The following is a 27,700-nucleotide window of genomic DNA, read 5'->3' on the forward strand; positions in this document are numbered from 1 at the left end:
TGTAATAGATGCTGTTAAGTCGCTGTCTGAACGTATAACAGACTGAACCGTAATAAAACCTGTCCTTCGGGCAAATGAGGGAGTGAACCTGGTCACGCTGTTGTTTTAAATCAGAGTCAGACATTATTCAAATGCAATGATATCTCTGCAGCCCACAAACATTATAAGACTGCTGACACCTCAGTGGCCTTGTGCAAGTGTTACTTATCAACCTAGTTTTTATGGCCATATGTTGTTTCCATCAGTCCCTTGTAAGCTGTGCAGCTCTTCGACAACATATCAGGAAACCCATCTATCACAAAGTAGTCACTGCCATTATGTCTCAGTATTAGAGACAGTGAAGTACATTAGGGCATTTGAACTGCTAATGGGTGTTAAGTGATTTACCCCACAGGAAATAGGAAGGCCAATTAAGCTCCAGTTACATTTTGAAATGCTCCATTGATTTTCACCACAATCCCAACATACTATCTTTACTTCAATGAGCTGTGATACAATAACTGACAACCTCAACCAAACAGTGATCACACTGGAGGCACACATTTCAAAGACGAGGAACCAGCTGCTAAAAGACTCAACTAATAACATAGACATTCTTGAGGACAGAATTAAGCTGACTGAAATGAGTGGGTTGAGAGATTCACTTTAAGGCCTTAGAAAACAGACTCTCAGGGAGCTCGGCTAGCTTGTTGTGCTGGAGGTCTAGGGCTTCCAGAGGGATGTGGTCAAGTAGGTCAGGCACTCTCTGCAAACAGTTGTTCCCCGCCAGCAGCTTTCTCAAACTCAAGCTGTTGAGCAGTCTGTTGGAGGCCAGAAGACACATTAGAGATTAGAACAAGTGAAAAAGAACAGACCAACAAAAAAAGCAACAAACTAAAGAACATTGTTTCACAGTGCAGACTTGACTACTGGCTGCTTACTAATCCACGAATGACCTATTCAGCTTGGCTGCCGAAACAGACAAACTCTGCGGCTTCTTATTCTCTCCTGAAACCTCATAGAAGTCATGAATGGGTACAGTAGATAGAGGGATATTATCTAATTTGCAAAAGCTTTTCTGAAGTCTCATTCAAATGCAAATGCCTGTGTTGAGTGTTCGTAGCGAACGATTGACAAGCACGTAAGGAAGGCCATATTTTACTGTTGCAACCAAAAGGCACAGATACTGTCTGACATAAAGAGACTGATACCAGCTCTCATTTGTGCCTGGTCCTTTACATGGTCTTATTACCATAACAAATACAAATTATGGGCAAAAGATTGAGCAGTTAAAAAGCATGACCATGTGTAAAACTAATTCAGAAAAACGATAGCCATCTGTTCATCACAAGAGGCTGAATACATTCAAATTAGGTTCAGCATAAAAGGTTCAGGATTAGTGACAGAATCAGGTCGGTAACCTGGAAGGAAGCTCAGACAGGAGGTTGTGCGTGACGTCCAGCATCTCAATTTTTCTGCAGTCACACACCCAGTCCTGTAGGTACTCCAAAAGGTTCCTGTCTCAACACACACACAGTCACGCACATAGAAAGACACACACAAACACTCAAACTGAGCAGAGTTGGCATTTTGCTTTTACTAGCACAGGTAAGTAAACAGTTTTGAAACTGTGATAAACAGGAGGCCAACATAATATGCTCCAGGGATATTTAAGCATGCAAATGATCGCTATCTGTATTTTAATAAAAACAGTGAGTGACTGCAGTCCGTACTTGAGGTTGACTAGTAAAGCAAATGTTTCTCACAATGGCAGGTGGTTCAAAAGTACAAGATAGCTTATTTAACCCCTGACAAGGCGTAAAGCTTACTTTGAATAATCAGGCCTACAGACAGAAGGGTATGGTGCTATTTCACTACCTTAAAATAGTATGTTTCTTTCTAAAATGTTCTATCTTTAACTGATGCAGCCTGAATTTACCTAAATTTAGCACTTTGCACAACGAGATTAATGAGCACTAAGGTAAATATACTATTTTTTAGACATCAGAGTTTCTATTCATTTCTTCTTCCCAGCCAGAACTCACTGTGATAGGTCCATGTATGTCAGCTGGTTAGGGACTGGATAGATGTTGACGGTTGAAAGGCCTGCGGGCAGATAAAAGCAGCAATCAGCAGCTAAACATCTGGCCCGTTCATGTGTGTTTATAAGATGAATGTATCACAAGGGAGAAGGGCTCAAACATACAAACAGAAGAGAGCAATAATAGCAGCTAGTTGACGCTCTGTTTGACTCACGGTTGCTGCTGGCATGAAGCATGCGCAGTGTGAAACCGCTGAGTGTTAGTGTACCCAGCTGGTTGCGCTGGCAGTGCAGAGTCTCCAGGTTGCAGACTGAGCTCAGGTCTAGTGAGTCTAAGCAATTGTCCCGTAAATCCAGCTGGGTCACCTGGCTCACTGCCTCCAGACTCTCACTTTTCACCCAGTGCAGCCTATTCAATCTGCATTCAAGGAGGAGCACAAGAGATTACATATGACTGGTTATTCCTATTGGAGCAGAGGATTAGATTAAATGAAATGCTTGAAACAATTAAGAAACTCTGAAATGTCATACTTTCTTAAATTAAAATAGTACCAGAATAGTATTGAGGGTTGTTGCAAAATTTGCACACTAATTTTCCAAATATTCCCACAGTGGCTATTCTAGTTTACAGTTAGAGATCATCAGCATATATTACTGGGAGAATGTCACAACCATTGAGGAATATATGGGAATGAATAATAGTAGTAAACATGTGTCCTCAAAATGTTCCTGTCTGGAATATGTCACTGCAGTTTTACCTTTGAACAGAATAATATAGCAAAGTCCTATAATCTTTGAGGTCAAGCAATGTAAATTGAAAATGACGGATGAAACATATTTCTGGCATATGAATTCCTCAGGTTTAAAAAAAAAAAAATCTAACATTGGTTTCCAAGATATCATGTTTGTTGGAGGACACACTGGAACAAATCTATTGTCTCTCCGTTTTCACCAAAGTACAACTTCTATTAACTTTTTTGTCAGACTTGTCTCTCCATATTGAGCAACCTACCTTTAAAAGCAAGTGGGCAACAAAAAGTAAAGACATTCTAAGTTCATAGGCAAGGATCTGTGCTGAGATCCAAGCTCTCCCTGGACCCATCCATCCTGTTAATAACAATTCCTCTTTTATGAGAGCTGCCAGCCTGCCAACTCACTATAGATTAAATATATTCTGCCATTGCCAAACCGCAAATTAACTCCCAAGTTGGATGTTTTTGCTAACTGTGGGAGGAGCAGTGGTTGCTGGTTTGATCCTCAGACCTGGAGGAAAATCAATGCGTAGAGCTTTCACATCCACTATTACCCACCACAGAGGTCCCCTTGAGCAAGATATTTAGCCCCCGACTGTTCCTGTGCAGCTTGTGCAGAGGCCAACAAATAAGTGTCGTTCTAGGTAGCTCACAGGTGTGAAGCAGGGCAAGAAAAAAACATTTGTGTTCAGCAAACCTAGTATCTTAAAATAGCTGTTTAGTAAAAAAAGGTTCGGACTAGTGTTTGCGTCATTTGTCTTACTGTCTATGCAAATGGAAGAATAAAAAAAGAAAAAATAACTCATGTTCACTGAATTGACTGTGTTTGGGGGCCCTCGAACAGTGAAAGAAGAGTTGAAAGAGACTAAGGAAGTGCAGATGCTGAGAGCTGTTTATCCTCTGGCTGGCCTCTTACCGGAGGTCGATGTTTTTCAGGTGGCTCATTCTGGCCAGAGTACACAATTCCAGACTCTCCACTCTGTTCCCAGCCATGGCCAGCTTGTCCACTGCACTAAGCCTCTCCAGCACAGCAGGGATGTGAGAGAAGTCGTTAAAGGACAGCCCGAGGCTGTTGAGCTGGGACAGGCCACCCAGATCTTCAGGTAGAGAGCTAAGATAGTTTCCATCCAAAGACAGTGTCTGCAGGCTTTAAGATGGAGGAGAAAACAGTCGTGTTTTACATCTAAGCGTAGTCGCCATATCTGCGCGTGTTAAATAGCCATTGTTCACTGACCTGCATTTGACATTAAAGCAGGCAGACAGGATAAAAACTGCCGGATTGATCTTTCTTGACTTAATCTAATTGCATAACAACATACTTTAATGTAGTGCATTTTAATGAAACCATTAAAACCTCAATACAGATTTTAGGAGAACAAACTGTGTTTACTGTTTTGTTCATTTGTTTCCATTGTTGATTCTTTAAAATATCTACCTAGAAACCACCTAAAAATATGCAATGTTCCCTAAAATACCACACAACTTATTTTGCTTTCACAAACACATGTGATATACAGAGGATAGAGAATGCAATATGTTTATTCGTCAAACAATCAATTATGAGTTGATATCGTCACAGCCAGTATGAGGCTGTAACGATATCAACTGTTTCATGCTTGTTTATTCAAATATATTGTCTCCTTTTAAGTTAACCTAAATTGCAATGTGTGCAGGATTTCACTCTGTGGTTGTCTTTGGGATTTACTTCTTATATAATTACTTGGTGTACTTTGATATGTACTGCTGCAATTACATCATGCGGTTCAAATATCATTTTGAGTGTTCTGTTTGTTCATGCATTTCCTAACTATAAATGTACTGCAATGTATGTATGTAGTGTATGTAGGTGTGTGTCACACCTTTGAAGGTTGCCTATCTGCACAGGTACTGTGTGGAGACTATTACAGGAGAGGTTGAGTTCAGTCATGGTGAGGATCTCACAGACACATTCAGGGAACACACCCAGACGGTTGTGAGACAAGTTCAGGCTCTTCAGCTGAGAAAACCTAAATAAAGAGAAAACAGCATGGAGGACCTTGCCTGCCACATTAATTGTGACATTTGCCCAGTTAATTTACACAGATGTGTTGGAACAGAACACCAACATAGTAAAGTGATGTCAGACACTGGGTGGAGACACATTTAGCGCTGTGAAATTACAGTTCAGATTCAATGGCATAGAAGAGCACCTGCATGCTAGCGTGCCTGCTACTCAGGTCCATTGAGTATTTTCTGCAGAGCTACAAGTTATGTATCAGGTGAATGCAGTTGGCAGGAAATGTGAATGAAAATAAGATATATGTGGTACTAACTAACTGAAGCTCGACATCCAGGATGAACACTGTGGAAATTAGAAACTGTAGATTCATTCCCTTCAAGCTGACTGTGGGAGTTTTGTGCTGTTATTTGTTCTTCTGGCTTGCAATGTTATTAACACAGCTTTGAAAGCAGCTGGAAAAAAAAACAGCCAGTGTCTCGTTAGGCAAAATGGGACAGTGTTCACATTGAAAAAGGTATTCAAATCATGCCATTGGTACGTTAGTATTACTGTGTATCGTATTACCAGATCTAGATTGGCCATACAATGTCTAATGAAGATAGTTTGAAATGTGTGTGTGTGTGTTTGTTCATTCATGAAATACTGCCACCTCCTAAAAAAATCAGGTGGCTGTTTCAAATAGAAATACACCCTAAGCATCTCTTCTGATGTGTGCGTGTGTTAACATGGCAACACATGTCAAGAAGACTGGGCTTTGATGAATGAGACGGTGCTGTGCCAGAACTCCACCTTATTGTTCCCCAAGGTGCTGTGAGTGGTAGTGGTGGCTTGCTATTGTGAGTCACTGCTCAGAGTGGACACTATTTTCTTTTTCTCCATGCATAATCTTTCTAAATAAACAAACAAAAAGGCTGCGACAGCAAGCGGTGCACAGAGAGAAATGAAATGCACATCTTGTGCACCTGTATTTGTCATAAGCATTATCTCCTGTGCTCAAAGAAAATAAACTATGAAACATAGTAAATTAACTGATACCAGAGCACAGTGTCGACTACAGAATAGCAAAATGCAGTAGAGATTTTCAATGGAGCAGAAATATATTTAGCAATGCAGACACATTCTGCTGCAAGGCCATGATTCCAGCTAAAAATGGTCTCCTTCATCCCTGTTTGTATGAAACTATTCAGGTTAAGAATGTGTGATTACCTGGGGAGGTTGAGCAGGCCTCCTGGCCCCTGAAGGCTCATGAAGTTGTGTCTCAAGTTAAGGTGGGTGATATCCTGACTGTAAAAGAGATATTCAGGCACTACTTCCAGACTGTAGCACGACAGATCCACCAGACTGACTGTCTGAGACACCACCTATATACACACACAACACAAAACACACACACACACACACACACACACACACACACACACACACACACACACACACACAACACAAAACACACACACAAAAACAAAGAGAGTTAAGAAAGGAAACTTTTACTGCTTGGAGAGAGTACTAGTATTTTGTGTTTGACATGTCAGCATGTTCTTCCACTATCTCCATGCAATGGGACAAGTTTTTGGTAACGGAAGCGTTCTGTTTTCTGTTTGTAGTAGTATTGATCAAACACATTTGGTTGAATGCAGATAAATAGTCCGTGTGGAGAGCAAAAGAGGCAGAACGCATTGGCCGCAATGCAATCTGGGAACTCAGCTGCTTTCATCTGACGGTAATTTAGCATTGGTTTAAAATGAGCTTGTAAATGGTTGCTTGTAAAACAAGGTGGTTGTACATGTCATCTCCCAACTCCAACTTCATTCTTGTACCTCAAGTTGTCGATTGAACTGTAAACAATGAGCAGTGCACACAAAAGGAATGCTTGGCCCGGATACCTGCTGGCTACACCGGAACCCCAGAAATATACAGAGCCCTTTTCCCCAAGAGGCTTATCCGTTGTCAGGCCAATAGCCAATGGGTTCCTTGATTTCATCTTCCATATCACAACAAGTAGCTGTTTGACTTGTACGTTACCCACATGATGGCTTTAGATCTTGGACACAATTTCAGTGACTTTCCCTTCAGCACCAACCAAATCCAGAAAACTAGTATTTTCCCAAGCTTCATTATATCAAGACAATAAAACAAATGTTCTTCTTGCAGCCTTGCAATCCTAAGAGCATTTGATCCACACAATCAGGAGGCGACCATCCGAACACCTCACACCTTGTGGTGAACTTCAACTCCAAACACACACAGACACCAGGCTCCATTTAAATATTTTTTACCTTAGATGAGCTGGGACAATGGACAGTGGAAGCAACTACATTCACCTCAGATTATGCAAGCAGCCATCTGTCTAGCCAAGACATTACTTCAAACAGATAATGCCCCAGTTTCCAGTTCAGTGAACTTTATCTTCTAGAGACACACAGTCATCATGGATTAAGAGAGAAATAGAATAACTCCTTAATATAAGGCAGTTACAGTCAGACCATAGACAACATGTGCAGTAATAAAGTACACTGAGCTGCCAGTTTATCAAGTACACCGATCTAAAACAAATCTCACACAACAGTCCTTTAATAATTCCTACCTTCATGAAGGTCATAGTATTTAGTCTTTGCTGAAACTGTTTGAGACAGGTATTGAGTCTACTAATGGTCTTTTTGAGACGATGCTGTTGAATTGTTTTGGTTGAGTAGTTGACCAAGAAAATTAATGAAAGACACACAATGTCCTCGCAAGTAGCAAAAATAATGTGTGTGAGTATCAAATAGTGTTTGAATGCATCTACATGTGTAATTTTGTACTTATTTTAGCATAGTTCAAATCTCCGTCTACACTCACTAGTGGTACAGTGCAGTTACCCAGCGTTGTCTCACTTTTTATTCCAGCCAGCCATCATTGTAGGCGACCCAGCAGTGCTCGTCCAGTGCAGTCTGATGACAGTCTCCTCTATTAACTACAGGGCTGCACACTGTGCAGCAACCCAGAAAATGGGACTGCTGCTCAGCAGAGCGTGACATCACGTCACCGCTTTCAGAGATGACAAAGGCAAAACTGGGACCAGAAAACTACTCTGCCAGCCACATTAAAAAACAACAACTCCTCTTTCAAAGAGTAATCATGTGAGAGTAGAAGGATGGACACAGATTGACAGAGAGGAATTAAAGAGGGGTAGAAAGAGAATACAACAGTTGTGATGTTTTAGATGATTTGGCAGCTGTTTGGGAAGGGAATACATTCATATATGCAATTAGATAATTTCCTTTTAAACTGAGAAACAAGGATTCTCTGCTTTTGTGTGATGAACAAACTTGTCCAACAAGCACAGCTGACGACAGCTAAACGTATCACATTTCTGACCGTTCTTGTTTGACAAATGATGTCATCACAGCTTAAAAAAATAATATCAAACATCCTGAAAATATGTTTACACCACAGCTCAAAACAGGTCATCTGCCTGCTTCTGTCATTATCTCAGGAATATCCAGTCTAGTCAAGGAGAACTTGATTGACATCTCCAGTCCTTAGCTGTAACAAATCTCATCATGACAGTGGCAGAACCAAGCTGGTGTAGTTGAGCCTCCTCTGAAAAGCCTACTTATTTTTTTAAACTGTGGAGGCTTATTCTGGTGTGATGATTGTTCACTAAATGAATTAACTCCACACATACACTCCACCAAATGTATAGCATGTGTCAGCAAAAGAGGACACATTTAATATAATAGCATTTTAATGCATAATTACATAAGACTATAAATGACAAGTTTACACGGCTGTCATGAATCACCTTTCCCTTGTTTTTGAGAAAAACTTCTTAGTGACTGTCATCATCACACACATTTTGTTAGAAGTATATTAAAATGTAGATTTTCTCTCAATTGTAACACACTGCCTCAAATGTTTATTAGCTGTACGGTAGACCATTTGTTTAAAAATTTTACTAATCTACAAATAATTTAATATATTATGACTCTCTGGCCCAAATTCTTCAAAAACCTTCATCAGACATCATCTCTAGTTTCCATAGTAACGTATCGTTTAAGTCTCAGGCTAAATACAGTGCACTAACAGCTTTCTCTAACCCAGTAATCCATACCACCATGGTAGAGAGAGATCCTGAACTTAGCATGAATCTGCAACTAATTGGGTTTTCTTTCTTTTTTCTGTTGGCTTTCTCTTTCCATGGCTAATTGTATGCCGGCTCTGCCTCGGTGGAGGCACACAGTGTATAACATAAATACAAAAATGTGTTTGGGTCATTAATCATCCTTTAATCCACATTGACTGGTGTAAAAATAAATCTACTGCCTATGTAGAACAAACTCAATAGAAGTTCCCTCTGATGGAAGTAAAAACAAAAAGATAAACTATGTGACTTGAGGTATACTGTTCAATCAATGCTAGACACCGCTGAGAGTCTGCCTCTGTAGAGCCAATCAAACACGTTCGGAGAGGCGGTTTCTGATTGGATGACTCAACAGGCAGAAAACAACTGTAGTCCCAACATCTAACCTGATTTAAGCAGGAACCCAGTTTGACTAACTGAAAACAAACTGATGCTGAGACAAATCATGGGACACATATTGTGTCCTTCACACACAGTTAACACACACACACACACCTTTTCTCTTGCTTACTTTTGATGCTTGCCGATGCCATCGCTGGTAGTCTGCGAGTGTGTCAAAGTTGACAAAGTATGTCTGGGCCTGTGAGCCGGCTGAGCTGAACACCAGACAGTGCTGCCTCCGCTTCACCTCCTCCACCTCAATACAAAGACAATACACAGATACGATGAGGAGGAACACTGGGAGAGAAAACACAAACGAAAAACGATGATTATAATGACTCATTATTGCAATGATATTGCTAAAACAATATCAAAACTTTCAGTAATCTTCAGTTATATACAGTTATATATCAGTCAGTGTTCATCTTACTGTTCTTCTATGATGTATTAACTAGATTTGCTAAATGATCAAACCGGTTCACTTCAGCTGTGTGAGCTGGAGAGAGAGAGGATAATGTTGACAGCTTCATAACTGATGGATTGTGACTGCACAACTGAGCTTTGCCACTAGATATCACATCAGCACAGAAATGTAAGCTGCATCTTTTTTTCCATCATAATTTCATGTTGCGCTCATTTGACAGTTGTTACAAAGGTGAGAGGAAATAGGGGGAGGGAGAAGGTCCCTGTCTGAGTTGCAGCTACATAGCATGTAGGCGTACTAAACTATCGGGCGGCCCTGCTTTTGGGATTTTTAGAGATTTTAAAGCTTTAAAGATTTTTGATGGGTGGCATATCATAATAACAAGCTTACTATGAAATATCACAGGTTTGGGCAGGTGGTTCAAAAAGTGGCAAAGCAGTATTGTGAGTAGGTTAATAATGATTTCCAGAAACATTGTGTGCAAAAGTCCACCTTCTCTCTGTCTCTCTGTCTCTCTCTCTCAAACACTCTCAAACACACACACACACACACACACACACACACACACACACACACACACACACACTGAAAGACTGCATCTGCTCGTCTCAGTCCTCAGTCCAGTTCTAGTAAGCGATTTGCGGGTTGTGTCGGGATCGGGTAGCTGACTAACACTAATATTTTTGTAGGTCAGGGGTGGTGCGAATTGGCTCTCATAACGGCTCGGGTGGGTGCAGATGATAAAAAGACTGACCTGTGCATCACTAGTATCTACAATCTGCCTGGACTGGGGGCTCAACCCGGGCACAGTGAAAGGTTAACACCACTTCAGGTTATCTGACCTCTAAACACTGAACTCTCACCTTTCCCCCCACCAGGGGCAGGATGTGCATCTTCCCAGTCAGGCTGTCTTTGACAGAGGCCACAATTAGACAGGTGCCGCAGAGGATGACCTGCCGCTCTGCCCACTTGTGCAGCTGCGACTTGCCCTTCCTGACGTTGAATACGCCTTTCAGCAGGGTCCGCTCCTGCTGGTCTGCATTCACTGGACGCTCTAAAGGGAAAAGCCCACACCTAGGTTTAGTGTAGATCCACAGACATCAACCTAATGACAAGAACCCCCAAGCCTCCTGTGCTAAACAAGTTCAGCAAAATAATAGCAAATGTTCTGCAGTTACTCAAAGGATAAACGCTTCCAGAAAATGAAGTCATATAGATACTCATAGGTCAGTATGATATCAGCTATATTAGTCATCTGCTTAGCTTAATAATTACAGGAACTGATCTTTCATCAGCATTTAAGATGGACACTGCCCTATTATCTCACCTACTGTACATCTGGATAGATCTCACTGCATGATAATAAGTTTGATGTCGTAAGTAAGAGGAAGAGAGTTTCTCCATTAAACTCCACTAAATACATAGAAGAGTTCTGCTACTCTGCTGAACTCTGGGTCGTGACCGAAAGAACGAGGTCTTGGATACAAGCGGCCAAAATGAGTTTCCTCCGTAGGGTGGCCGGGCTCAGCCTTAGAGATCGAGTAAGGAGCTCGGACATCAGGAGGGAGCTTGGAGTTGAGCCGCTGCTCCTTTGTGTCGAAAGGAGTCAGCTGACATGGTTCGGGCATCTAATCAGGATGCCTCCTGGACGCCTCCCATTAGAGGTTTTCCAGGCACGTCCAACTGGTAGGAGGCCCCAGGGAAGACCCAGCACACACTCGAGGGATTATATCTTCCGGCTGGCCTGGGAACGCCTTTGGATCCACCATAATGAGCTGGAAAGTGTTGCGGGTCAGAGGGAAGCCTGGGTCAGCCTGCTTGGCCTGCTCCTACTGCGACCCGACCCCGGATAAGCGGCTGAAAATGGATGGATGGATGGACTTATGCTGTGACTGGACCCAATGCAAAACCTTGACTATGAGATACGGGTTAGGTTTGGTTCATGCTTGTCATGTGTTATAAGTAGACACACAATGCTCAGTGGGAAAGAGACAGAGTACAGTACGGTAACAGTCAGGAAGCACGAGAGCTTTGGGCCAAAGGTTCATTCCCCCGGCCCTGGGCGACGGCTTGTTATACAGAACCATGTGAGAAGCTGTCATTGGAAACTGTGTGCACTTTGATCTTTTGAAGGAACAGTTTCCTCTCTGTGTTGTCTCACGCACGCACTTAATCCACACCCATAGCTGCCTTTAGTTCCTCACAGGAGGCTGATCGTTTCATGCTCTGGCTTACCGAACGCAAAAGTCTGACAAGATGGATTTTCATGCAAAATGTGATCCGTCGACTATCACACAAATTCTTGACATTGATAGAAAGCTCTTGGAAAGGTAATAGATTCATGTCTAGTTTGGCAGTACCAGTCAGTTTTGGTCAGGTTGGATCTTGAAGACCTGGTATGGGCTGGTTTTAGACCAAAAACAGAAGTCAAAGCCATAGCGCCTCAATGAAAGATGCAGAAACAGGCCAGGCCATGTTCTCAGTTTTAGGCCAGCACTCTATCCAATAGTATCTCAATTGATCCCTGCTATTAGGGATCAAAGTTCTCCTCATTTTCCTCTTTCGAATATTTTCAAACTTGGATCTGTGAAATCAACACGCCAAAACATCATTCCTAAGGTGCAGGAAAATTGTCACGGTGTCCTGTAAATGTTGTTTAAATAATGTATCTATCTCTTCCTCCTTTCTCTCCCTCACTCTGTGCAACCAGAAGCATATTGATGAATGAGTCAGGGTTCTGTCACATTAAATTCCACTTGTTTCAATTCAATTATGCCAACTTCCACAGCAGGCAGCTTTAGCTGGCCGATGCTGGAGGACACATGAGATGGTGGTCCTGCTGTCTCTGCCAGGCTTCAAGTACATTCAGGTTAATGGCAGGTCAAATAAGCACAGAGGAGACACTGCCTCAGCCTCTTGTCCTCTGTTGTTAAATTGTCCTCAAACCAACTTATGCTGCCTCCCACTCAAGAGGCTCTCATTGGCAACTTGCTCTATACCTCGTTCTGTCAGACTCGCTGTTCCTCTCCACCTTCCCTTTCACTTCACTTCTCACAAATCCCTTATCTGTGTGTCAAATACAAAAAAAGTCATTACATACTTCATTCGAGTATTTGTAATTTGTATTTGTAACATCAAAGGTTTACAGAATACAGCTGACCACGGAGAGTGTATGTTAGAATAAACAAAAAATAACATACCGGTATTCATTTCAGCAAATAATTAAGCAAAACACTCGCCCACTGCAGTGCACACATCAATAACCTCATCATCACGCACCCACTCGCTACGAACTGACACAGGTTGACAAGATGCTCTCACTGGCTTCACCGACTATCACCAGAGATGAGCACAGCCAAAACGTTGCTTTGTTATGCAGTCAGGGAAGCACTACCTGTCTGGTCTAGCTTATCAATGCTCTGAACATCCAGATTACAAAACATAATTCTTAAACTACCCTAAAACCAGCGGTCGGTTGAAGACTTCAAAGTGTGCCTCCATCTTTCTTTAAAATCCCACTACATTTTTAAGGATTTATTTGACACAGGTCATCTAACAAAACAAAAGATGAGCTAGTTCAATCGATCGACAGAAAACGTATCTGCAACTAGTTCGATAATCGATTATCATTTGAGACATTTATAAAGCTAAAATGTGTGTGCTTGCTCTTAAAGTGTATAGATTTTCATATTTTTAAAAGGCCAACAACATCTTAAATAAGCAAACTATTACCTCTATTACATTTGTTAGCTTAGTTTTCTGTTCAAGCTATTGGTGAGAAATACGCACATAATATGCATACATAAAATGCACACCTAAATGTGAGCTTAAAGGCATTTTTGCGGACACAACATACTGCTTTTGAACTTTCATATCAATACAACCCCCCATCTGAAAATCATTGGCCTATTTACGCAGTATCAAGTCCTGGCCATAAAGAGCCAACTTTTAAAACAAACACACATGCTGCTATCCCTCAAGGTCTGTGAGGCTATTAGTTGCTAGGGAAACAGGTTGCTCACAAAATCAAAGTCCAATCTGAGTTGGGAAACCTCCATACCGTCTGCAGCAAACCTCTGGCTATCAGACAAATCAATCCCATCCTAACAATGACGAATAACGTTGACCATTCCTCGTGGCTCAAGAGGGGTTTGGTGAAATTGTTATAGATATTGTATAACACAGTTTTCTGTGTTATACAACATCTTCTTTTTGTTTTTGTCCAAGCTAGTAGAGTACAGAGGTGCAGGGCCACAAAGAGGCTGTGCTGCCTCCACTAAACTAATCATCAAGCCTTGGAGGAGCTGCTAAACCACAGGGACAGCGTGACAAGCGACAAATCAGAGAGTCGACTTGACGACTTTTGAAACCTCCTCTGTTCATCTCAAGTGTGGCTGCAGCCTTCACTTGCAAGCAAACTCAGTGACATCTCACTTCACATGGCTGATGAAGATGAACAACGAGGTCCTGACAGGTCAGATTCTGCTCACTTATCACGAAAGAATGAAAATGGACGGAGAAACAAATTTTAAGAGGGATATGAGGGAAGAGAGAGATGGCAGAGGAAAGGGATATGACAGGTATAAGATAGGATGTGATTGTGTGATGACAGATAAGAGAGGAAGTGAACTGAGGAACTAGCACTGGGTGGAGGGCTAGAAAGGAATATGTCAAACTGAAGCCATTTGTCAAAATAGCTCCTTCAAAAGAATAAAACTGGGCTAACTACATGTTCTCATATCTATTGCAATAACTATGAACTGCTATATATATATATATATATATATATATATATATATATATATATATATATATATATATAATTAATAGTATATGTATTATTAAGGATTTTAAAATATGTTATTAATTAACTTAATCCATAAGCTTTGAAAAGAAAATAATAGCTGAAGTAGTTTTTCAAGAATACATGCCAAATATTTGATGGTAGAAAATGATCATCAGAAATATCTACAAGAGTAGCAATGTATAATTCAAAACCGCTGTTGATTAACTGGATGCCAGCATTTATAATGTATGTCAGCCCACTAAGTAAAAGTATAAAAGTTGGCACCACTCTGACAATCTAAATATCCGCTCTCTTGCATCATTGAAGGAGGGATAAGGAAATATAAATGTACCACGGAACAAGTATAGTGGCCATTGTTTCTATTTTATTGTCAAACACAAACGTCAATTTTCCTGTCTTTTAGTTTGTAGCTCCTGATCTTGTTCTGGTGGGTGTTTTTGAAACTGTTTTAATCACATGATTTCAGGGCAACTGTCGAGCACTCAGTTGAACACAGTACTCCCTGTATCCCACAGTTGTTGTTTTTTGTCTTGATCAAGATTGCATAGATTGCAATAGCATTCAGTAGGGGGTCAATGGAGGCGGAAACACAGTCTGATTTGACTCAGAACAGCAAGCTTTTTTTGGCAGCAAATTTAAATTGCCACCCACCACCCAGATGCTCGCTTTTGGTGGTCTGTGTTTACCTCAAGAAAAACCTTTTATTATATCAAATATGGCAAGCCAGCACTGTGAACAACACAGATAGGAGACGCGTAACTGAATACTACTTCTGAATGCAGATGACATTAAAACAGACCAATAAAATAGTGGATATTTTTATTTTTGTCTGCCAGTTTCAAATGATAAAGAGGAAATCCTCGGGAGAAACTGAGCTCCATCACAGAAACAGCATGTTATGAGGAGCTGTCAGGAAACAGCAGAGAGTCTGCTCTTCGCAGAGCTCTGTTGCTCGAGGCTATTTTGTGGGAATCCGGATCTGAACAGAGTTTAATTTTTCTCTTAAATCTCATTCTGACTGCTTCTCCACTTTTTGGCCCTGTAGACCAATTCCTTCTGTCTTTATCATAAAATGAAGACGCAACCTTGGTTGGTTATCCACTGTGATTATAGCCTCTCTGTTCCTCCAGGACACGATTATTACGACTCAGTGATAAACCACTGGAAATTGGTTCACGGTCCATGTCATCACAGTTTAGGGTATCCACAGTATTCATTTAGGTTTCCTTTTCCTTCGTAAAACAAGAAGTGATCATGTGAATTCACACTGCTCTGCTCTGACACTGACAGTGGGCTTGACGTATACTTTGCACAACAGCTTCAGGTTTCTAATCTCAAAGATGTGAGACAGAGATCACCCAGGCAGAGGTGGAACAGGGACCAGTGGAGCTTACAGCAGACCCAGTCTGTGCTGCAGCTGCATGGGCCGACAGAGACAACCACTGGCCCTCAGGTCTCTGCAGTTGTTTTCATTAGGAACGTTTTTTTATTAAGTCAGCATTTGAAAATATTTACTCCCCTGTCCATGTTTGTTTTCATCTCATCTGTGCAGCAGGGGTTGGAGAAGGTTTGAGGACAGTCAAGTTTAATAGATTACTTGCTGCATTGCACTTTGAAACCCTTCAGTGGCTTCAGATAAAATAAAGCCATAAAACAGACAAATGCACAGGACACCAGCTAATCTACAAAGCTGCTTTCAGGTTGCAAGCCAGTGATGTTGACTCTCAAAGCCTATTAAATACAGATCAGGTAGTTCTGTAGCGGCTGTAGTCTTTACTGATGGACCACAGTCATCTGCTTAGTCAGATCATTACCCCTGACAACAGCTGAGAGACAAGCAAGCACCTGGGAGAAGGATCTCCGAACAAGGCAGCTGTTGTGCGTTTCAACAATGCATCACAGCCCACCTACAATACCACTGTGGGTGGGAATGAAAAATTAGGGTAACCTTGTGCCAGCCACACAAAAGCTCCTGAACACCAGAACAGGGAGTGTGGGTGAACACACTGACATAATTCAGCACAACCACAACAACCTGGAAGTGATACTCCAAAACAGTAACGTCTCACCACTTTCCCAGTTCTAAGAGCAGAAAATGAAGTTATACCCTCAGCCTTGGCAGTGCATCAAGAGTGCCAAAGTACCGCTTATGCCTGGTCTCTGGTCCTCTTTTCCCATGAGTCGACAAAAGAAAGCCGGAAGTCTCCAAGAGGCCTGGCTAGACTTTGACCAATGTGGCCTGACTACTGATAGTAGCCAAGATCCGACCAGTTCTCATGTTGGCATGGAACTAACAACAGTAAAGCTTCAATTGGACAAATAGGGACTAGGAATAAGACAAAGGCCACAGTGAGCTTAAGATCTGACAGCTAAACAAGCACACATCAGTTGTATTAACAGGCAGACGTAAAGAGAAAGTTGTATTAATTCTCCAGAGGCTAGCTTAGGTCACTGCTGCTTCTTACCCGAGTGATGATTATCAAGACTGAATGGTGTGTTTATAAAAGACAAAGCAGGATGCCATCGTATCTTATACTACAAAGATGATTCAGTGTGGCAGTACCGAATTTCAGTGAAGGGAGGGTTGTGTGTACTTTATGTGGAAGGAATTACATGTGAGCTCTTTAAACGCTGTGCTTTGCTTGCTGTTTCTCTGGTACAGCAGCATGTGAGCAGTTCAAACCCCAAACATGAGGAGTTCCACTGACTCAACAGAAACATAGGTCGGTTGATCAAGTGAAAACACATCACAGAACACCGTTTACCATTCGCCCTTGATGGCAAATCCTGTAATTGCTGCAACTGGAAGCGTATCATTAGACCAATGCACAAACTCAAACGCGAAGCGCTAGAGATTTATGTGGGTTTATGTGAGCTGTATTAAGACCCCAAGAGTCACATACATTCTGTTTATTTATATATATATATATATATATATATATATATATATATATATATATATATATATATATATATATATATATATATATATATATATATATATATATATATATATATATATATATATATATATATAACTGAATTAATATATCACACTGACATAGGGATACTTAGTCACTCCGGTCCTGAGGTGATGCTGACAGGTCAAAAGCAGCCCACTGGGAATCACCACAGGATGACGGATGGTCAGGCATTTATCATGAGGCCATGATTGGTGTGTGTTTGTGTCATCCCAGGCTATATTGAATATAGACAGCGTCAGAGAGACATCACTCTCAAGGAGCCCAAAACAACTGGCTTCACTTTGTCCTTGCTGAAAGCACACACAAATCCATGTACACACACAGACACAAGATAAAAAGAGGATGTGATCAAAAATGTTTTGGAACGTTTGACCTGCTGCAGCCTGTTTTTTAGGCCCTCTGGTCAGTTTCCCTGCTAGATCCCACTGCCAACAGCAGATTATAGGGAAGATTGGGGATGATGGCCCCTGTGGGTCAGTACTCACCACTGTAGAAACGGATCAAACAGCTGAGGTCTGAGTTGGCTGCTTCTTGCTGCACTCGTACGGGCTCTGCGTAGCCCATAGCTGCCAGGTAGTCATACAGCATCTGGAGCGGACGCTCACAGGAGTCTAGCCGCCTACAGGACAAAATAAAAGGAGAGATGGTAAAGAAAACGATGCTCGCCACAAATTAGTTACCACCAGTTTCCTTCACTCAGTATAAGGGGGATACACACACTGAAGAGTTAACATCCAAGTTGGACCAATTCTTCATCCTTGTTATAAACAGCAGACCAATTTTTAATGAGATTGCAGGAAAGTCCGAAGAGAAAAAACTTCAGGAGGGTTCAGGAGGTGCATAGTCCAAAGGTGTAAGTATACAGCATATCACAGCACGCATTCCAATTGCATTAATGGCAATTATCTGGAATGCTAATGGCGTCACTGTTTTTAGTTTTTTTAGTAGTTTTGTTCAAAGAACATCTGCTTCATCTGCAGTTTCAAGATTTCTCACACAGCCATTCAACGTTTTTCCCTCATGGAAAAAGGGCATTTCTCATTATGAATAGCAAAATGAACTCAGTACATATTCAGATATTTTCTCAATAAAACCCAAATCAATTTGCAAAATGTAGAACTAAGTGGTTTTTCCTCTAACTGTGCATTTGACTCATCATCATCTCGGTCCACTATCACTTTAAGGACTCTCCTCGCTGATTTCTAACAGGATCAATGTCAACCCTGAAATCCGTACCCCTTGCCTGATTCAGGCAGCCTTTCACATAAATGCTTACTGTCTGGCTGCATGATGGAAGTCTTGCAAGCACGATGTGCACTATATGACTTGCAGGATCATGTTATTTTATTTCAGACAGCTGTGGCAGCAACACCTTAAAACCTCAAAGCAGGATTTACACAGCTTCGAGTAGGTCAGCGAGAGGAGGATGACTGACAGTCCCTTTTGACCATTCACAGACTTAGATATGCCTCATTTAGTCACAAATCCTCCAATCTTGGGCAATGCAGCGAGAAGCTGTTCAATCTAAAACAATCTGTTAAATGCAGCTGGTTCATCCGTCCTCAGGGTAGAAGGTACATTTTGTAGCAATCTATGGAAATATGTCCCTCAATTTACTGTAGACCCACCCAGTAACCGAGGCAACAGAGAGAGATGAGATTTACAGAAACAATGGATAATAATAATAATAATGGATAAGTGTTTTACTTAATTTGGCCAGTTAGACCTCTGTGGAATGTGTTTGTGTGTACTGACAGTGGTTGATTGACATTTCCTTTTTCCTTTTACAGTAATTTGTAGGTTGTGCTAGTAATTCCCAGCATGGCTCCGCTAAACATCAACCTGAGTAGAGGTCTAATCAGCCCAAATATCTTAAATTGGTGTGCAGGGTGTGTGAATTTCATCAGGGTGTGTTTTACATCTAATTTTCTGGCATGAGATGTGCCGCCTCTGCAATTATAGATAATTTAGCAAGGTTTAATATAATAATAATAATTTAGCAATGAGAGAAGGTGGTTGTTGTTTGCAAAAGAATCAAAGGAAAACATTCCCCACCTATTAACGAGTTGCTGTCCTTTGAAAATTAATAATCAGACCATACTGGAGAAAAGCTTCCAATTAACAATCCAAAACACCATTTTTGTGGGTAGATATGGGTTTCTAGCAAAGTCTGTGTGTAATGTTAGATTTTCATAATGTATATGAAAACTAGTCACAGAGCAATATACAGTATATTCAACCAACATATTGTAGTTATTGAACACGCTCACAATACCTAATCTTTTCCAGCCCCTCCTCTTGACTAACACTTCAACAGGCCTTTCACCCAGCCTCTACCCTTCACCTCGTCAGCGGTGAGCCCACAAGATAATGATGCTTACAGGGGTCATCCAACCTGACTCTTGTAGCTGGTGCTGTGTCTTGATCCTACGGAGGTTCTCTCTGCACTTCAGACCAATCTCAGGGGTATTCTTGAATTGCAATTGGTCTGGGCCCTTTGGGCAGATTGTCGAGACAAGCAGATGAGATGAGATGAGATTTCTCTGCAGGACGGCTGGCTTCACTTTACATTTCAGAGCTCAGTGATTTGGGGGGCCCATGTTATCAAGCCGCTAACTCCTCTGAGAGAAGTCAGTTGAGATGTCTGGGAGCCTCCCTTTGGAAGTGTTCTGGGGATGACAAACTGGGAGGAAACCCCGGGCATACCCAGAACATGTCGGAGGGATTACATATATCATCTGTCATGGGAGCACTTATGGATCCCCAAGGAAGAGCTTGTAGCTTGGAAAAATAACACCGAACTGCTCTGCTCACCTTGTTGGCACTGTGACCCTGACCAGGAGTGGCTCAAAAGTGGATGAATGGAAGGACGAATGTCCTCAATCATTTGTCTCAGTAAATTTATCTTAAAAGGGAGTTTGTCCCACTCAAAGTACTTCCTGTAAAAGTCTTCCTGTAAGCCACACACTTCAACAAGCTATAAAAAGAAAATCACAAAAAAAAGCTTCCATCCCTCCCATCATGTTCTTAGTAACAAACCTGTATTTAGAGCCAGTGTCAGTGCTGTCAACAGCGTTGTATGGTTCAGATGTTTGTTTATTAATCAGAATCCGTTTATTTACCAGGAATGTTTACACAAACGAGGATTTTTTCTTGGCGGAAGGTGCATAACATTAGACATTAGACGAGACAATCAACAACAACAGTGCAATAGATATTAAATTAGGTATAGGATAAAGTGCTCAGACAAACAGATAACATTAATGTAAAGTGTATGTTAACGTGGACTGTTAAAGTGACATGTGTATTTAAATGTGAAGGGATGTGCAGGGGAGTGACCGGTAAGAAATAGTTCTGGGGGTGACAGGGTCAGTCAGGGGGAACCCGGGCTCTGTTGATGAGCCTGACTGTCATCGGGAAAAAACTGTTAGTTTATCAATTATCAATCCCCGTAGCAACAACTATTAGACATAGAACATGCATCTAGAAAGAGTTCATGAAAAGGAGAGAAATTAATATGACTAGAAGCCCCTTTAAAGTCAAACGAAATAAATGTATTTTCAATGGCTACATGCACTTTTTTGAAACACAATACGTGAAATGAAATCTGTCTGCAGGAATGGATTTTTCCTAAACAGAAACAGAAACATTTTCTTAAGTCACCAATACGCTGTATTTAAATGATAAAGACTTTAATATTAAATTGAAACCCACTTGGTCATATTCGCCGGCCGACAGCGATTGAAGTTCTGTACTGCTGGAATGTATACTGATACAACACAGCCTATCCACATGCATATTTATTTCCAGTCTGCAATACAGTGCAATGCCCACAGCCTTTAATTCATATGCTGTGAGCTGATCACACCATCGGCTACCAGCTTGTAAAGTGTAACCTCCAGCCACCAATATTTGCTGCTCGTCCATGGCACAATCTTCAAGCTATTAATACTACAAGCACAATCTTTTAAAATGATCCACTATAAATGCACCTAGTACAATTTTAAGTTGTTTTTTTTGGTATCCGTCTCAATATTGCACATCATTAAAAAATGCCTGACCAGACAGTAAGGCTCACATAGAATATGCCATAAGCCATTGTAACTTGAGCTATAGCTACGCTATTTCTTATTTTAGACTCTGTTGTCTAATATCTTCACACAGGCTTTCCCAGGAAACCAAAGGAGGAATGGTCCAGATTCCTTACTGGTCACGGATCAGTGAACCACCTTTTTGTCCTTTCACAGATAATCAAGGGGTCATTTGCTATTTCTGTCTTCATATGGCTTATGTTGCTGAAAGCAGCGTGCAGTCATGTTCCCTGAGGGTATCCTGAGTGAGGCGCTGTGGGAGTATGGGATGTTGGTGGAACTGTAGCAGGTCCTCAGTGCTGTGTTTACTTTCTTTGCTTTAAGTCTTAATTAAGGTGACATTCTGTTTGGGGTTTTTATGGGCAAGATATCTAGCAAAAGCCCTGGTGTAGTTTCTTTATATTCATATAAACAAGGAAGAGATGTGAACATTTATTTAAAATTTGCATTGCTTCTAAATAGCTTCTTTTTTTTGAAGTTACTGGATGTCATTATACCAATTTAAGCTCTGTTTTTGTGCATTAGATGGAAGAGATGTGCTTCCATTTTAACTTAGCAGCTGTCTAAACCAGTTGTACAACATCTCATGTTTCCCATGCACTATAGTCGTGTAACTACAACCCAAAGCATCTTTTTATGCTTCAAGTCAGTTTGTATTTCTTTTTTTCTTCCATTAGTACATGATTATGCATTGAGATGTGGGCAGTCAGATGCTTCAGAGTGCACAGCAGCACTGTATTGAATAGATCCAATGAAGACACTGATGAAGGACTGCAGATGTTGGATGCAGGAAGAGTAACAGAGGCAGGCTTTAATGGGCACAGGGTATTTGGAATGGTCCAGCCAGAGCCCTCAACCAAGGACGGAACAAGCCTTCAAACTACAGTTGGTCTCTAGCAAGCTATTTTTACCTTTTAGGATATTTTTGCCAAATGGCTAAAATAATGAAGTACAATTTTACTTTGACGACTTAACTTAGTGTGTATTTTACCTGACTAGGTCTCCATGCAACTGAACATAGAGTCCCTGTCCGTCCCTCTGAGCACACAGTTCCTCCACTGTGGTACTGGTGGAGCAGAGCACCAACTGCAGGTCTGTCTGCGGGGTGGAGGAGGCCTGTGGACCAGAGGCAGGTGTCTGGGGGTCCACTGTCCCCCCATACAGACAAACACAGCCCCGCTGGGTGTCCCCCTTTAGCCAGTCCCGCTCTCTTGATCCAAATCTGGTCTTTCTCGTCACGCAGCCACGACTACCATTCCGCTTCATGTTGCGCTGCTGACATAAAAAGAGTAATTTTAACACAGACATTGACATCAGATACGCACCAGCATGTTTAACAGCCATAATGTTTTATTATAAATATTAAGTAAGCCGGATGTGCAATAGCCTGATGTTTTTCCAACTAATGTTGTGCTAATATGCTAAAATGGCAGTGTTCTTGAAAGACTTCTATTCACAAGCACAACAAAGAAATACAGCACATTACTTGTTCAAGAGGTAAAGATATTTTATCACTATTCTGACTGCACATACACACAGAGAGACGCACACACATACACTGCATTCGACACAGTTTATGGACGCACACACATACACTGCATTCGACACAGATTAAGGACGCACCTTGACTCCACATCTATTCAGGCGATTCATATGAACGCACAAGTCTGCAGAGAATCCAGTTTGATGACCTACAGGTGTCATCCATATTGTTTGGAAATGTTGCCATCGTCGCCTCATTCAGTTGTTATATTTAGGAAGCATTAGAGCGATTTAGAGCGATTTGCTGCCGTGTGAAGGAAGAGTACCTTAAAATAAATCAAAGGGCCTCTATGGAAAAGTCTGCTAGACCACTAGTTGCAGTGGATGCAGCTCGATACTGTACTGGAGAGATGAGCCACAGAGCGAGAGTTTTCAAAGATCAACCAGCTGCCAAAACACACACACACACACACACACACACACACACACACACAATGATGCAACTTATATTCACATACAATTGCACACTCTTTTCAATCACATTTAAAAACTGACTCCTTTCACCAAGCTATAACAACACAAGTTCAGACACATCAACTGACTGCTTGGATACTTCTACTTGGAAGATGCTGTAAGGGTCCAGAGGTTAGACAGGCGGGCAGGTAGGTTTTGGATGTGGCTCCTGATTTAATTAACACATTTGGGTAAGACACAACTTGATTATCTATTTTATGTCAATGTGAACAGGCATTGAAAAAAAAAAACACATAAGCATTGGTCCCCTTAAATTGACTGGATTTTGGGTGAATGGTTTCACAGCCAATGTTTGTGAGCAGAAATATCACAATGGTGAATCAAATCTGAATACAAATCTACATTTTGCATATGATGTTATACACTTATTAACAAGGTGACCTATTTTATTGTATGATTTAAAATGCAATAACTGCATACACATGCATTGAATAGCACAGCTGAGATGTTTTGTGTGTCTTTGTCGTTGTCTTGTGAGCAGCTATCAGGGAATTATATGTCGTTACACATCATGTGTCTTGACCTAAAATGTCATAGAAGTACTGTTCAGTACCTTCTTAAAAAGGCTCTAAAAGCCAAAAGCCTATAGTGTGTGTGTGTGTGTGTGTGTGTGTGTGTGTGTGTGTGTGTGTGTGTGTGTGTGTGTGTGTGTGTGTGTGTGTGTGTGTGAGAGAGAGAGAATTGGCTCTGCTACATTCCTCACTGAGTGGCATTCATCCACAGATCAATCATCAACCCGAGAACATCAATCACTGGATATCGCAGCCATTACATAATATTACAAGGATGCGTTTTCACTCTCCTGCACTTTGCCCTGCTTGAAGCACAAACTGCAATGCAAGAAACACCTTGACATGTAACACAATACAGAGATATGTGTGTCGAGCACTGTTTGAATCCCCTATATACTGCATCACCAGAAAGCACATCCCCTCGTAATGACTTGCCTTTAGCACTCGGATCCCCGTCGCAGCATGAGATCCCGGACCACTGCGGCTGCCGCGACCTGCAGTCGGATTCGGCCCCGCTTGGTGTGCCACCGTGTCCGGCTGCCTGTCTATGCAAGCCCCGTTATCTCCGACATCAACTCCTTTCGTTTGGGTGTTTGTCGCCGCGCCTGCTGTGTTGTTATTATCCTCGTCCTCCATCGCCATGTATGATCGCTATTAACCGCGACGAGAATCGAGAAGTCCCGTCCCGGTGTGCGACTAGCAGATTCCCACAGAGAGGAGGAGATGCGCCCCGTGTCGGTACAGCGACGCCATGTCCAGACTGAAGCTGAGCGCTGTCAGATGGGCCTGCTGGAGACCTGATCAATAAACATCACATGGGCGGGTTCAGGGCGCTTACTACTCATTCCTCTTTGAAGGGCGTGTTGCATTAATCATAAGGCAACAATTTTACCACTTGATATAAATCATAACGAGAAACCCCGACCTGCCCTCGGAGGGCGTGTTTTTAGTTACTCAAGGGGGTTTTAACCTATTGGGTAGATTGTATTTATATTTTTCACGGTGTCAATATCCATAACATTATTATATGTCATAATATTCAGTTCCATTTTCTTTGAGATCGCGCTCTGCTTTATAGATCAGTTATAAAACATGATTATTATTTAAAAGTGTTTTTCTCATCTAACAAATGAGAAATGCTTTGTCGAACTTATATTTAGCAGGGCTCTCAAGTTTTTAAGACAGGTAAGAGTGACATATCCCCATAGCTTTATTTTCATTGGTTGCTGGATTACATTTCACCCAGATACAACAGATACGTTTTTCTGATTGGCTATTCGTGTAGCCCATTTCTTTTTTTTGATTGGCTGATGAGTGGCACCTCACGGCAGAACTCCAGGGGATTCGGGGGAGACGCGCTTGATTCCTCCATGATGAGGGCAGCGCGACCAGGTCATGTTTGTGCGCTGCGGCACATTAAATAGCCTAGAGTTTTTTTTCAGCGTGAGAAATACGATCTGTGGCGGGAGGGCGTGACTTAAGACCGAAATGCGTGACAGTCACGCTCAATGCGTGACACTTGAGAGCCCTGATTTAGCTACTGCTCTACCACTAAGATGGAGCATCTGGACCAATATCATTTATTAAAAACGTAGCACATTACAAACCTATATTAATTATAGCTCATTGACATTCCACATGTTAACCCCAATGTCAGCTAACATAATTATTACTGAACTAACGTTATTTATTAACCATTAGTGAAGTCATAAGTTAAATATTTTACCTCCTTAATAACAGGTGCCTCATTAGAAAATAGATCTAACATAACGTGACAGGATTTGAGGCGCTTTATGAACCAAAATTGTAATCTATCTGTTAAATTGGTTGTTTAAGGCCCGTTTAACTATCACTAGTTTAACGTTAAGCTAACTAGCTTGATTAGCTAGCTAACTAGCTTTACTAGCTAGCTATCATACTTTAATAATCTTTGTTTCTAATATCATACGACATCTAACGTCTAACAATCTAACGTATTAGCTTTGCTTTCTTTTTGCATCCTTTTAGACACGTTTTATTAAACAGTTTAATGTTACACAACGGTTAACGTTTATATAAGCAAATAACGGAATACAGGCTAATTTATATAGCTCTAATGTAGCTTGCGCAAGCTGAAATACAAAACTAGCAATAACAATCATCCTAGTATTTTACCTTTGTTCCACTTGGCTGTAGAGGGGCAACAGTCCAGCCAAAATCATGTTTGAAGGTGTGCATTTTCCTGTTCGATCATTTAAATTAAAAGACAGGGCAGATCTGTAGATGGTAGTGTATACCTGTAGATAGTAGTGTATTTTTAACACCAACAAAACTATTTTCCACAAAGTGCACAATTATCACCAACTAACTTGGGAGGAGCTCAATATGGCAGCAAGACACATGTTGGCCCCAAGGTACGCAGGTAGCCTACAGGTCAGAATATAAAATGCCATAATTAAATATTAATATGACTAAATTAGTAGTTAGGTAAAATGTATACATTATACTCACCTAGTATTGCCACATTTTAGTTCATTCTCAAAAATAGCTGCATCCTTTGTAGGATGAAAGGTGCAGGTTATTTACGAGTCCCTTTGGGAGGGTTAGGCCAGGAACTCCCAGCAACACACCTGCTCGTAAATAACTTTAATTGAATTCTTAGCTCAGTGAAGGAAGAGGCTTTTTTTTCTCCACAGTAGCACAGGTAATATTATTCACATTAAGATTCAAGATATTTGTATTGACTGTTGCATTTATGTGTCCCAGAGAGCCATGACGGCGAACCAGCCGTGCACTATACCAGGAAACTGAAACTAAAGCAGCTAAATGTAATTCAACCATATTCAATTTATCACTCACACCTTTACGTTTCTAGCTATATGTCAATATGTCTTGGAAGAGAAACTGAAGTAGACTCTTTACCGTATTAAAACTTAGTGCTTCACAGATCCCCATTCATCCTCTATGACTACCAGTACACACACTAGGGTGAAGGTTTGATTCCCACAGATATACATACATACATACATATATATACATACATATATATATATATATATATATATATATATACATACATACATATATATATACATACATATATATATATATATATATATATATACATACATATATATATATATATATATACATACATATATATATATATATATATATATATATACATACATATATATATATATATATATACATACATATATATATATATATATATATATATATATATATATATATGTATGTATATATATATATATATATATATACATACATATATATATATATATATATATATACATACATATATAGTATATATATATATATATATACATACATATATATATATATATATATACATACATATATATATATATATACATACATACATATATATATACATACATATATATACATACATATATATATATATATATACATACATATATTATATATATATATGTATATATATACATACATATATATACATACATATATATATATATATATATATATATATATATACATACATACATACATACATACATATATATATATATATATATATACATACATACATATATATATATATATATA

The 27,700-nt window shown here is 40.6% G+C and overlaps 1 protein-coding gene across 1 annotated transcript in view; it reads right to left on the reverse strand.

The window, feature by feature from the left end:
* phlpp2 (PH domain and leucine rich repeat protein phosphatase 2) overlaps positions 1 to 24,751 on the reverse strand; it is a gene marked incomplete at both ends in the record, with an annotated part of 28,891 nt that extends 4,140 nt beyond the window's left edge. The window contains 12 exons of the mRNA XM_079216607.1: positions 645 to 800; positions 1,401 to 1,496; positions 2,025 to 2,085; positions 2,236 to 2,438; positions 3,689 to 3,919; positions 4,632 to 4,778; positions 5,978 to 6,132; positions 9,406 to 9,531; positions 10,563 to 10,753; positions 17,976 to 18,109; positions 22,573 to 22,856; positions 24,545 to 24,751. Coding sequence (XP_079072733.1) covers positions 645 to 800; positions 1,401 to 1,496; positions 2,025 to 2,085; positions 2,236 to 2,438; positions 3,689 to 3,919; positions 4,632 to 4,778; positions 5,978 to 6,132; positions 9,406 to 9,531; positions 10,563 to 10,753; positions 17,976 to 18,109; positions 22,573 to 22,856; positions 24,545 to 24,751 — 1,991 coding nt within the window. The remainder of the gene's footprint in view (positions 1 to 644; positions 801 to 1,400; positions 1,497 to 2,024; positions 2,086 to 2,235; positions 2,439 to 3,688; positions 3,920 to 4,631; positions 4,779 to 5,977; positions 6,133 to 9,405; positions 9,532 to 10,562; positions 10,754 to 17,975; positions 18,110 to 22,572; positions 22,857 to 24,544) is intronic.
* Positions 24,752 to 27,700: the final 2,949 nt, after the last annotated feature.

This window comes from Taurulus bubalis, assembly GCF_910589615.1.
Source record: "Taurulus bubalis genome assembly, chromosome: 4".
NCBI classification, from domain to species: domain Eukaryota; kingdom Metazoa; phylum Chordata; class Actinopteri; order Perciformes; family Cottidae; genus Taurulus; species Taurulus bubalis.